General features: G+C 42.5%; 1 protein-coding gene across 2 annotated transcripts in view; it reads left to right on the top strand.

Annotated features, from left to right (window-relative positions):
• COG4 (component of oligomeric golgi complex 4) overlaps positions 1-13,635 on the top strand; it is a 144,862-nt gene that overhangs the window by 101,704 nt on the left and 29,523 nt on the right. For both annotated transcript variants that reach the window (XM_030203608.1, XM_030203609.1), the window contains exons 13-16: positions 1,686-1,748; positions 8,531-8,647; positions 9,253-9,345; positions 13,287-13,370. In XM_030203608.1, coding sequence (XP_030059468.1) covers positions 1,686-1,748; positions 8,531-8,647; positions 9,253-9,345; positions 13,287-13,370 — 357 coding nt within the window. The remainder of the gene's footprint in view (positions 1-1,685; positions 1,749-8,530; positions 8,648-9,252; positions 9,346-13,286; positions 13,371-13,635) is intronic.

Consider the following 13,635-nt stretch of genomic DNA (forward strand, 5'->3'; position numbering starts at 1 on the left):
GCTGCATCGCCCCAAGTGGAATCCTTCTTCTTTTCGGCCTCCCCCACCGCGTTCATCCGGCCCTAACAGGAAGTGCATCAGAGAGGGCCAGAATGGACGCGGGGGAGGAGCGAAGCTGCCTGTGTGAACGGCAGCGCAGCGTGACGGCCAAAAAGAAGAAGGATTCCACTTGCAGGGACGATGCAGCGGAGCTTGGGGAAAAGACAGGGTAGGTCGGAAGGAAACGCTGAACGCTGCCTCCGCGGGACAAAAGGGCAGCGACAGCGTGCGAAGGATGGGCGGGCCTGGAGGGAAAATGGGTGGGCCTGGGCCCGTCCAGGCCCACCCGTGGCTACGCCCCTGCTGTATTATAGAATAAGTTGTCACTATGCATCCTTGGGGAACCTAAGTGGAGAAGCCAAGTTTAGAATTGTCCCCTATGGCCAGATTCTGTAAATGGCAAATCTAGACACATCAAAAAAACAAACCCTGTAGCACTATTCTATATAACGTACCTGAAGTTAGGCACATTGTATAGAATAGGCATAGGGCTGGGGAACACGCCTACATTTAGGTGTGGCCATATATACACCACTGAAAACCTGGTGTAGATACCTGTGCCTAAATGTAGGCCTGTTCCCCAAAATCCTATAACACACGTAAATTTGAGTAGCGTCCTTGACACACCCACACTCCTTCCATAGTCATGCTCCCTTTTCTGCTACGCATGTTAGAATTTACGTGCATCTCTTTTTAGAATACGCCTATAAAGTTTGCCTAAATTCCAGTTCTTGCCAATTAGTGATAATTGGTTATCGGCCAATTATCACTGATTAGCTCATTACTTAATTAAGTAGCGTGTGTAAATTGGGCACACACCTAATTTGAGTGCTACTCACCACTTATATAGAATCCAGGGGTATATGTATAATTGTTTCCAGGAGTGGAGAATGGGTGGAATGGAAGCAGTATTGGCATCAATACATATGTTATATTTTCTAAGCCACTTAGTTTTTTAGGCGGGGTACACATTTTAAAAATAAATAAATATATTATAAAATACACACATGTGTGCAATCTCCACTGACACATACACAAACTTCCAAACTTGCTCCTGCTTCAGAGTAGGTGTAATTGTGTGCAGAACTCTTCAGAGAGTCTGTTGTGTGTGGACACACAGATATTTTGTTGTCTTTCCTTCCTAGCTGTCATGTTATACTGTTGGATACGTAAGGCACAACACTTGAAATTATCTCTGCAAGGACTGAGCCCAAAAGGCAGCTGCTTCACTGGACTCATTTGTGGAGAGAACCTGAAAGAGTATACATAACATTTAAAATGCCTCTTTGCCCCTAACAGCTAGAATAATAATTTGTGCATTGTAGCCAGCCTTTCTAGAAGATGCTCAACATGACTTACAGTATTATTAAAATTCAAGTACAATAAATCTGTGTTCAAGGAGCTTATAATCTAAGTATGTACCTGAGGCAACAAAAGATAAAATTACTAGGTAAAGGTCACCTGAAACATCAGTGAGAAAAGTGAGATTTGAAGCCTGATTTCACTGTTTCTCAGCCCATTATTGCCTTAGCCACTAGGCTACTCTGGGTGCCCCCAGGATTATCTTCCAAAAATTGGTTCCTGAGCTCTGGAGAAAAGATTGCATCTGCTTGTCAGTGGGTGACCTTTTCTGTCTTCATTCACAGGTTTCCTTGAATAACGTGGAGGTGTGCAGCGAGAACATTATGACACTCAAGAAGACATTAGAGGTACAATACCTGGACTGTTTAGGTGCAGCTTGTAGTATTATCCCTACTCAGATTTCAGACTAGATGTCTGTGTGCTGATCCACTGGGGTGTCTGTTTTCAGTGCTTAGTCAAGGGAAGTGATCATGGGCTGTGCCAGTAAATATTGTATTGATTGTTTGGTACTGGACTGTCTCTGTGTACAATCTGTTAGGTATACTGTGATGGTCTCATAATCCTAGTACATGTAAGTGTGGCAGCACATGTTTGCCAGTCCATAATGAGTATACATGAGAGACATTTTCATAGACTGGAGACCAGTAAGAACATAAGAAAAACCATGTTGAGTAAGACCAACGTTCATAGAGCCCAGCATCCTATGTCTGACAGGAATCAGTCAGGGTCACAAATACCCGTCAGATCTCAAAAGATAGATCCATGTCTCATAATTATTTCTAGTGATGAGTAATAGCTTTCCCAAGTCTGCCTGGCTAGTAATGGTTTATGGACTTTTTCTCCAGTAAATTGTTCAGACTTCTTTTGAATCCCACTATGTTAGTCACCTCGACCACATCCTCTGGCAGCAGATTCCACAGCTTAGTTATGTGCTGCATGGAATAAAATTTTCATACTATTTGTTTTCAGTATGTGGATCATTTCATTTCATTGAGCATCCTCTTGTGTTTTTTGAAAGGTTAAACAGCTGTTCTCTATTTAACTGTTTAGCTCACTCAGGGTTTTATAAACTTCTATCATATCCCCTCTCAGTTGTCTTTTGACCAAAGTGAAGAGGCCAAGCTTGTATTGCTTTTCTTCATAAGGAAGGTATTTCATCCCCTTATCATTTTTAGGCCTTTCTCTAAATCATTTCTAGTTTTGCTATACCCTTTTGAGATGGGGGCGATCAGTACTGCACACAGTACTCAAGATAGAGTCACACCAGGGTACTATGCAGGGCACTATGATATTCTTAGTTTTGTTATTGATTTTAGATTTTTGTGTTCATTATGATGACCTGAAAACCCAACTAAGTAGGTATACCTTCAGCGAGAGTTGGGAAATACTGAACTTCGGAGTGAGAGCTTTATTCAGATGGTACCTTGATCCAAGTTCTGTATGCCAGTCATACTATAGATTTTGGTGTAGGTCTTGTGTTGTCTGTGGTGATACACCAGTACTTCTATTATAGTTACACTGGTTTGTTTTGGATTTATTTTTTAATTTCTGTAAGCCTCCTTTTTAGCTGCCCGTGCTGTAATCATACTTTACATGTTTGGTGGAATTTCAGATTCACTCTCAAAATTTAGCTTCTGTAAAACACTGTAGCCAGATTGATTTAAAAAAAAAAAAAGACAAAGTTTGATCATGTTTTCCCACTTTTGATCGAGGCCTTTTGGCTCCCATTTCAGGCATGGGTTATTTTCACTTTAGCCTGCTTTATTTTTAAATTTTTAAATTGTATGGCTCCGGATAGCCCATCAGCTCTGCTCTCTTTACCCTCTTTACAATCACTCTAGATTGAGGGACTGCTATTCTTTGCTTTTAACTTCCTTCAAGTTAGTTCATTATAAAAGAATTTTAGAACCATCTTTCTCTTACAAAGCAATTTTATTTATTTATGCATTCTTGTATGCCACTATTTTCCAAAAACAAGTTTCGGTTCAAAGTGGCTTACAATTTACAATTAGGTGAAGTTACAGTTGTGGTTTTTTTTTTTCAGTTAGAAAGTGGTGTGACCATCTTTAGCTTGTATCTTCAGCTATAGAAGTTTTGGAAAAAATAGGTCTTCATTTCTTTTCTGAACTGTAGATCATTTGATATGCTTCTTGTGGCCATGGGTATTGAGTTCTACCATTTCAAGCCCAGATGTTTCTGCAGTTGGATAGGTAGAGAAGTAGGTAGCCTCTGATTTATGGGCTTGCATTTCTTGGGATAATTCGATCAGATCTAGCATATATTCTGGAAATATTCTAAATAGTATTATGTAAATGAGGGTACTAATTTTGAAGAGTGGTCTTGCCTTGATTGACAGCCAGTGAAACATTTCAAGCTTTGGGGTTGCTCTTTGTATTTGGACTTTTTAAATATCAGTCTTGCTGCCATGTTTTGGATGTTTTGCAGTGATTTTAAACATAAACATAAGAGTAGCCATACTGGGTCAGACCAATGGTCCATCTAGTCCAGTATCCTGTTTACCAAATAGTGGCCAAGCCAGATCACAAGTACCTGGCAGAAACCCAAATCGTGGCAACATTCCATACTACAAATCCCAGAGCAAGCAGTTGCTTCCCATGTCTGTCTCAATAGCAAACTATGGACTTTTCCTCCAGGAATTTGTCCAAAACGTTTTTAAACCCAGATACGCTAACCACTGTTACCACCTCCTCTGGCACAGAGTTCCACAGCTTAACTATTCATTGAGTGAAAAAATATTTCTTCCTATTTGTTTTTAAAGTATTTCCATGTAAATTCCTCGAGCGTCCCCTTGTCTTTGTATTTTTGGAACGAGTAAAAGATTTACTTCTACTCATTCTACAACACTCAGGATTTTATAGATTTTACTGTGCTTTCTTTACATCCTGCATATGCTGCATTACAATAGTCTAGTTTAGACAAGATCATCGATTGCCCTATTAGCCAGAATGATTGTCTAGGAAAGTAGTCTCTAATCTTTCTCAGTTTCCATAGTGTTCTGAAGCATTTTGATGTGTCTGCTGATACTTGACTGTCTAGGGATAGATTAATGATTCCCAATATTTTTAGTTGCTTTTCAATTTGGTATGTTTGATTGTTGATTGTAAATTTTTCGTAGGATGTGGGGTTGTGTAGGCTGGATAGAACCAGGAATTTGGTTTTGTCTCTGTTCAGTTTGAGTTTGAAGATTGTAGCCCAGCTTTCCGTGAGGTCCAGGCCTTGTTTAACCTTGTCTATTATTTCTGTGATGTTATGGTTAAAAGGTATGTAGATGGTGGCATCATCTGCGTATATGCAGGGGCGATAGGAGCAGTTGCATAAGGGCCCCGTGGCACTTCCTCCTGCTCCCTGCCATTCGGTCCTCACCTGCCCGCCCTCAGCTTTCTGACAGCCCTCCTTTCATTCCAGCCGCCCTGCATTTAAAAAGTCGCAGTGGCAGCAGTGAAAGTAGCAAGCTTGCCTCTAGCCTTCCCTTCTCTCTCAGTGTCCCGCCTTTCTCTGATGCAATTTCCTGTTTCCACGAGGGCGGGACACTGAGAGAAAGGAAGCCCAGAGGCGAGGAGATGCAGCTGTCTGATCTTTGTCCTTGAACCCCTTCTAGAATGCTGATAGAACCTGAATATAATCTCAACCAATAAGTATCTATTGTTTGTATCATGTGATTTATGATGTAAACCTGTTGACATGTAACCTTTTGCCAATAAAATAGGACAGAAGACCTATGGGAGTGGAGACAGTTCTGGGTGCGCTCATTGTCATTACATGGGACCCAAACTCTCTTCCAAAGGCCTTTGCTATTTATTTATTTTTTATTTATTAGTGGTGTGCGGATTTCTTTCCTTTGGCCTCCTGGAGATGGGAGTAAAGAGCCAGATATGTAACCTGCTCTGTTGAGGTCTTAGGCAATCAAGAGGGAAAAGCTGAGATAAACTAGCAGCCTTCAGGTGCTATAGTAAGTATGTTAGGGTTGGTCTGAAATGGAGTTCCTTTGCCGGACTGACATTGGTTAGATGAATTTTCTAAGCCAACCTCTTTTGGGACTCTGAAGTGTAAGGATTGGAAAAAGTGACTGTGGCTCTTCTAGGGGTCAAGTAGGGCACCTCTGTGAGTGGAACTCACATTGGCTAGGTGAAGCTCCAAGACAAGCAAGTTCTTCAGCCAGAAGAAGAAAAGCAGGAGCCAGGGGAGCTGGATGTGCTGGTAAAAGCCAGGACTGAAATTCCAGTCTCCTGCACATATTCCTGCTAGGATCCTGGATATGCTGTTCTCCTTTTTCTAAAGTCTTACTTCACCTGTTTCCCCAATCAGATACTGCCTGGATAATCCATTCCATTCTTTCTTACAACCTTTGCTTTTGGGAGAATAAGGAAACATAGCAAGAATACCTAGGGTCAGGTGATACATTTGGTGGTCAAAAGATGACTGCATAGGAGACTTATATGTGAGCTTGAAGTCTTTGCAAGTTCAGTTTTTGGGGGGACTGTATTCAATTTGAGGGATCTATTTCCTCAGCCTTCTTCCTCAACAAGAGATGAGGTGAAGATAAACTCACAACTCTCACAGAGGGCAGAAGTTGGATCTGGGACACAGGTACAGAGGCTTCCTCACTACTCTTCCAGATGAGATACTCTTCTCCAGGGAGCATGCAAGACTGTTTGGAATCTGGGTTTAGTCCTGAGGGTTCAGTCCTCCGTTCCTTTCAATTTTCGCAGGGACCATCTCTGGGACCTTGGGGCAGAGATTGGTTTCCTTGCGTAATTTTAAGGAAAGCATTTCTCTGTGCCCAACGCTTTTCCCCTTCTGAGGGTGACATTTTGTTCTGGTGGAATCAGGCTTTCTGCCTTCCAATAATAAAATATAATAATAATGTCAATTGTCATACATCTTGAGATGCTTCTAAGTGCCCAGATCCTAAATTTTGGGTTAGGTCTTCGTTTGATTGATGTATCCTAATAAGATGCAGTGCTCTTTAAGGCAGTGTTTCCCAAGTCAGTCCTGGAGTATCCCCTTGCCAGTCAAGTTTTCAGGGATATCCACAATGAATATGCATGAAAGAAATTTGCATACAATGGAGGTTGTGTAATGTAGTGCTTCTACAGTTTGACATATCTGTGACTTATGATTCTGTGGATCATTTTAAACTTCTTGAGAAGCTCAGCAAAATAAGGAAAATTTATGTTTCTCAAGTTATTTTTCCTTAATTGGTTCTCCAGAAGTTCCAGTTTTTTTACCAGAAGCATAAATTGTCCTTCATTACCAGATTAACTGATTTTCATAGAGAAACCATTCTGAAATCAAAGTCTTTATTTTTTTATCTTGGACTTCCACTTTGTTAGATAAGTATTGATATAATCACATATTTATTCCTAAAAAAAATTTTGACATCTGAAGAAGAGAGTTATTCACACTCTGTAGCACTTTCCATAGTGCGTCCATTGTGACATTGTTTGGCTTCACCAGATCCAATTTCTCCGCAGAAACTGCTCCAGATATCTTCGGGGGGAAGAGCTCACTCTTCAATCCCCCAGTTGGTTTATTATCCGGAGTCAATGCTGCGCCAGGACCTCCTCGGATCGCGTGAAAATCCTAACCCACTTCGGGCGTTTCCACTGTCGACCTCCATAGCGAAGCATTACTGTTTCCGGGTCTTGGAGAGGTCATGCCAACAGGGGGACTCAAAGTCACTCCCTCTCCACTGAGATTCGGCAGTAAAGCCTTGCTGTTCCCCGAAGCAGGAACCGATATCCCCGACGTTATGACCCCGAATCTCTCCAAAGTAGACTGAGAAGTGGTGGGAACCCCAGCCGTGTTCGAGGAGGGCAACACCACGGCTTTGCCTTTCTTCTTCCCCATTCTCTGGGGACCGCGCCTACTTCTTCAGGTAATCTGGTGTAAAACGGGAACTCAACTAACGTACATCCTCCCTCGACGCCATCTTGGATCCTCCAGTTTGGGACACTCTTTGTCTGGTTTCTCCTCAGAGGCCTGTCTGATATGGGTAACCCTTCAGCATAGCCCTCTGAGTCATTGAAACACGGAAGCCCCTCCACCTTAGATTTACCATTAATTTCCTTTCCTTGAGTCCTGTCCAGTCAGTCCAGAACCCACCCACGGAAGCCACGGCAGTCAAGGGTTCTTGATCTGGCAAATTCAGAAAGCTAATGAGTATGTTTTATCCCACAGTGAAGATAGTTGTTCCCTTGGTATATAGAATTCTCATTCCTAAATTAGCGACCTTGAACTGATGTTTTTGACTGCATCAGGTTTGGCTTTGGAAATGAATTGGAAGTCCAGAACATAAGAATTGCCTTCAGTAGTCTTGGATTTGGTATAGGATACTGAAGGGCTGGAGGCAGCACAATAGGAGTGAAGTCAGCTCTAAGCTGCTTTTCACCATCTGCTGGCAGATGGACATAACCCACTTATCTGGTGTTGAGTGGTCTGGCAGGACTCAAGGAAAGGAAATTAACAGCGAAGTCCAGATTTCTCCTTCTTTCCTCAAGCAGAAAATAGCCTAAAACCTCACTCTTTAGGTTCTCAGAATGGTTTAGGATGAGAGGAGCAGGGAACAATTTCCATCCTTTCAACCTGAAAAACGGATTGGGCAAAACTTTAACCAAAGATGAAAAAATGAACAAAACTAAAAGTCAAGCATGGGCTGCATTTGTCTGAGTGGAAGACAGGAATGAACCTCTCTCCTATGCCAGGAGATATTGGAGATGATCTCAATCTTTCAGTTTTGCTGGCAGTGTTCGTCGTAATATTTGCATTGTGCTAGAAAGGTCTTACTTCTGGAGTTTGTAAGGTGTAATAAACTCACTTATTTCTATATAATAGGAGTCTTAATCTGTCATGGACAGATAAATACTGAAGATTAAGTCCTCTATATATCAAAAAGGAATTTTGGTTGTTATTGTCTTTGAATATGTACTAAAGTTTAAGTCTTTCTGCTCTAGAATGACACAGACTTGAAGGGAAAAGGGGAGTGATGTCCTTGTTTGATATTGGCCTGTTAACTGAAAGGACATCTTAGTTGGTTCAGGATAGTGTCAGTTAAAACACAAGAAAATTGTAAGACCAAAAATTCAGTTATTTACTTTTCACTTTTCAGAACGACTGCACTAAACTTTTTAGCCAAGGCTTTGGGGGTGAGCAGGCACATGCTAAGATTGACAGCTGCCTCACAGACTTGGCTTCTGTGTCTAACAAGTTCAGAGACCTCCTTCAGGTAAGCTTCAGTCTTTAACCCATAGAATGATGTGCCACATTACATTGTTCACCAAGGTAGCTGTTCTATATCAAGAAGATGCCTTAAAAACACAGACCTTAATGTGGTCACAACTGCATGCTAGTTGTGTCTAAACCAGCAATTCCCAAACTGGGTCACGAAAACAAGAGTAGTGTCATCAGCTCAGGTTGGCCAACAGGGCACTATAGCTTGGCCTGTATGGGCTTCACTGGAGATGGGGCCTGCAACCACATTGTCAGCCAAAGCTAGAAATTGTCATGGAGTGAATCACAGATATGAGGGAGATAGGGATAGAGTCGCATAATGTTTCATGTGTTAAAATGAGGTCCTAGGCAAAAAATGTTTTTGGGAAGCACTGGACTAGAACTCAGGGCATGTGGACTTTGGCCTTCTCTGAAATGGAGTCACTTCACAGCCTGTTGGTAGAAGAGGCTTTCAGCTGTTTCAAAAAGAACTAAGGAGGAAGGCATTATGATAGTACCTGAGAGATGGCTTAGTATAGCATTTTTTGAATCAAGTGCTAGGATGAATTTTCATACTCTGTTGGACATCTGATAAACTGTTTGTCCTGTTCTGTACTCCAGGAAGGACTAGGAGAACTTAATACTACAGCAGTGAAGCCACAAGTGAAACCCTGGATCAATGTCTTCCTCTCCGTCTCCCACAATATTGAGGAGGTAAGTAACACTCACCATGGGAAGGATACATGTGACTCAGGAAAGAGCACATTCAAATTTCTTGGTGATTTTTTTTTCCTAGTAAACTGAACAGTGTCAACACACATATGAGCATATTAAAAAAAAAAATTGTGTTGTCTCAAAATTACAAGCTCTGTTTAAACTAATTTTGTCCAGGTTTTCAAAGAAAAAAAATTCAAGAAAGATTTAAATAGGTTGTTGTACTTCTTTGTGCATGTACTATATTCTATTCCTATTAAAATATTTGTGGATTTAAAGATTAGCATCACCAGTTTTGTGTGGAACAAGAAAATATCCATAATTAAGCTGGATACACCTTGGCTTTCAAAGCATAGTGTGGAACAATTTCTCCCAAGATGTAGAGGTTTATTTTGAGCAGGACTAGGCATCCACCAATTGCTGTAGCCCCCAGTGTGCTTTATTTTGTAATCCACCTTGAACCCTTTTGGGGATTTGGTGGGCTTTAAATCAGATTATATTAGAATATCCCTAATGAAAATGTATATATTTTTTACATAACTATGAGAGTAATATTCTTAATTTGTACAACCTTATTATGCTACAAAGCTATCTCTTTATTAAACAATAAAATGCATATTTTTCCTAATACAATTGCACATCTTATTCATAATATGATTTAGGATACGTCTCAATGTCACTTGTGGATTCCGAACTGATAGTGGTTCAAAAACACACAATCCTTATAACACCTCACTTGAACTCTGCATATGTAGTAATGATGTTGAAATTTCCTTGAAAAAAGAATTCTTGTGAACCACCACCGATCTAGGACTATGTCAATATCCACAATATGTTTTTCCAAACTTTCAGCTTCCACAGTGTCACAATGCCAAATCCTTATTCCAGTATGACCAAGAGGGGCATTTTCGAAAGGGACGTCCAAGTTGCGATTTGGACGTCCTTGCAAAACGGCGAAACCCATATTTTCGAAACAAGATGGACATCCATCTTTCGTTTCGAAAATACCGTCAGAGACGTCCAAATCCTTAAATTTGGACATCCCTAGATTTGGTCGTCCCTAGACATGGACCTTTCTGACTTTCGGCGATTTTCAAAACCAAAGACGTCGATGTCAAAAACGGCCAAATGCAAGCCATTTGGTCATGGGAGGAGCCAGCATTTGTAGTGCACTGGTCCCAACCGGGCACCCTAGGGGGCACTGCAGTGGACTTCATAAATTGCACCCAGAAACATAGCTCCCTTACCTTGTATGCTGAGCCCCCTAAAACCCACTACTGTACACCACTACCATAGCCCTTATGATTGAAGGGGGGCACCTATAAATGGGTACAGTGGGTTTGTGGTGGGTTTTGGAGAGCTCGCTGTTCCCCCCACAAATGTAACAGGTGGGGGGGGGGGGGGTATGGGCCTTGGTCCGCCTGTCTGAAGTGCACTGCAGTATCCACTAAAATTGCTCCAGGGACCTGCATGCGCTGTCATGGACCTGAGTATGACATCTGAGGCTGGCTGTTTTTTGAGGGTGGGAGGGGGTTAGTGACCACTGGGGGAGTAACGGGAGGTCATCCACGATTCTCTCCGGTGCTCATGTGCTCATTTCGGACACCTTTTTGTGCCTTAGTCGTAAGAAAAACAGGTCCGGGTGAAAATGTCAAAGTGTTCGTCAGGGACGTCCTTGTTTTTTTCAATTATGGGTCAAGGACGTCCAAGTGTTAGGCACGCCCAAGTCCCGCCTTCGGTACTCTGACATGCCCCCTTGAACTTTGGCCGTCCTTGCGACGGAGTGCAATTGGAGACATCCTAAATCGGGTTTCAATTATACCGATTTGGACGTCCATCTTCCGATTTATGTCGAAAGATGGACGTCAGTGGCGTAGCTAGAGGCCCACTGGATCTCCAGCCCCCCCCCCCCCCCGATCCTGTGTCGGAGGGGGGGTCAGGGGGACCCGAGGTCCACTGGACCTCCAGCCCCCGTTTCGCTTTGTTCGGGGCGGGGGTAGTTGTGGTATGGTGGTCCCATGGACCTCTAGCCCCTGTGTTTGAGAGGTCTGGGCTGTCAAACAAGTGCGGGAGGATTTAGGCACAATCCTCCTGTACTTCTACCCCATGATCAGAATTGTGTGCTTAAATTTGCATGCAATTATCTCTAATGATAGGTGCGGTAAAGCCCCACACTGTTCCAGTGCTATTTTTAGAGTGCTGTTTGGAACAGCGCAGGGCTTTTGATCTTCCCATGAGTTCTCCCATTGTCAGCTAAAAAGGCAACTGAAATAACACCTCTATATGCACAGGTAGTTTTATTATGAGAAGACAGAGTAAGAAACAAATCATAAACTTAAGCAATAGGATACACAAATATTCTCATTTACAGTTCAGGTGCAAAGACTTCATGTCACATAACAACTAAAATCTTATTTATATAGATAAGAAATAACCAGGACCAAAATAACAGTCTGCCCACACATTACAGCTAAATCTCTTTGGCTATCTAATCCCTTTAGGAGTATGAATTGAACCATTTTATAACTTTTTAGTGGCTGAGGAGACCCCAACTCCTAATTCAGGCCTCTTTGGAACTGGAATAGTTTTCCTCACATAGACTACAAGCTGCCCCAATAAAACAGCGAGTTATGCAACTGACAGCTTGGCCACCGATATGAACCGAGTGGTAGTAAAGAGAATGCAAAAGTCCAACATAGTCCTTTTCTGTTCAGAGAGCTGACTGGAAGAGAGGCAAGGGGTCAGTAAACTTTTCATGTCTGGCACCAGGAAAGAAAAAGGCCAAAGTCTGACAACTGGGCCAGAACACAGAAGAAAGCTAAGATACTGACAAAAACGAACAGTCCCAGAGCTTCCTGCTCTCCCCCTCTGCTGAACACCTTATGTTTTTCTGCTCTCTATGCGGTCAGACTACCCTCTTGTAAAATCTTCCTGATTGGTTGCATTTTCAGGCATTTATACTGACAGGATTCTTCCAGTAGGCACCACATATGGAAGAACCAGATTCAGTAGTATGGCTGTACCAAATAGACCTCACAGATAAGAAGTTACTTCAGGGTCAGAGTTATAAGCCAGTTTACACCGGTACACAGTTGGAGAGTAAAAACAACGTCCACAACCTCTCACCTGCAGCTGTATGTCAGAAACTGCTGTACAAGTCCATATCGTTTCATGGCAGGAGTTATATGCTTCAGCTTAGCTTTCAAGTGCACACCAAAAGCTTGGCTAGGCAGTGGCCTACATACCCCAAAAGCTACTTCCTCAACTACCCCACCATCTTGCAAACTGCTCCCATCCCCTAAACTGCCCCCATATACAACTGAGCTATGATCCCACAATATACCCTTACCTTTAAAAACTGCCTCCTGCAACTGCCCTACCTCCAAGAAAACTACCCTGTCCCCATAAATTACCCTCATAAACTGCCCCACCCCCCAAAACAACCCCCCCCCCCCCAATAACTGGTCCACCATCCTGCAAATTACCTCCATTGTCAAAATCTACGCCACCAAACTCTTATGTAACTGCCCCCCCCCCCCAAAAAAAAAAAAAACTACCACCTGCAAACTACCCCACCCTAAAAACAAACCCCTCGCAGCTACTCCGCCATTCTGTAAACTGCCCTGCCCCACCAAAAACAACTCCCCAGCAACTGTTCTACCATCCTGCAATCTGTCCCCATCCACAAAAACTAACCCCCAAAGCTGCTTCTTCCACCAAGCAGCTCTATCTCCAAAAACTACTATATTGAGATTTTCAATTCTGGCTGAATATGCTTTATGATGATCGCTGACCATTTTAGTAGCTGCTGTCTGGACTGACTACATCCTGTATGTATCCCTTTAAAAGTATGATCTCCAGAATTGTACACATGAGATCTCACCAGAGGTTTATACAGAGGACTATCAATGAGAGAAAATATTTTGTGTTTTTGTCTGTAGGAAGAGTTCAATGACTATGAAGCTAATGACCCCTGGGTGCAACAGTTCATTATTAACCTGGAGCAGCTTATGGCAGAGTTCAAGGTGAGTAGGATAACGGGAGAGTAGGGTTAAGCTAATTCATAGGGAAAAATGTGAAATTATCAGCATTTACTAAAATTATTTGTTGCTGTGGCATATCAGGGCCAGAGAGAAAGGGATAAGGTGGCTGCATTTGCAGGTTAGACCTGGGGGAGAGATGATGGAGGGCAGATTTAAATTGGGCCTGGGAGGAGCTGGCAACTGTAGATCGACCCCAGGAGGGAGGGATAGAGGAAGGTGTGTCAGCAGCCAATCAGGCCCTGGCGGG

Source organism: Microcaecilia unicolor, chromosome 5 (genome assembly GCF_901765095.1).
Source record: "Microcaecilia unicolor chromosome 5, aMicUni1.1, whole genome shotgun sequence".
In the NCBI taxonomy this organism is placed as follows: domain Eukaryota; kingdom Metazoa; phylum Chordata; class Amphibia; order Gymnophiona; family Siphonopidae; genus Microcaecilia; species Microcaecilia unicolor.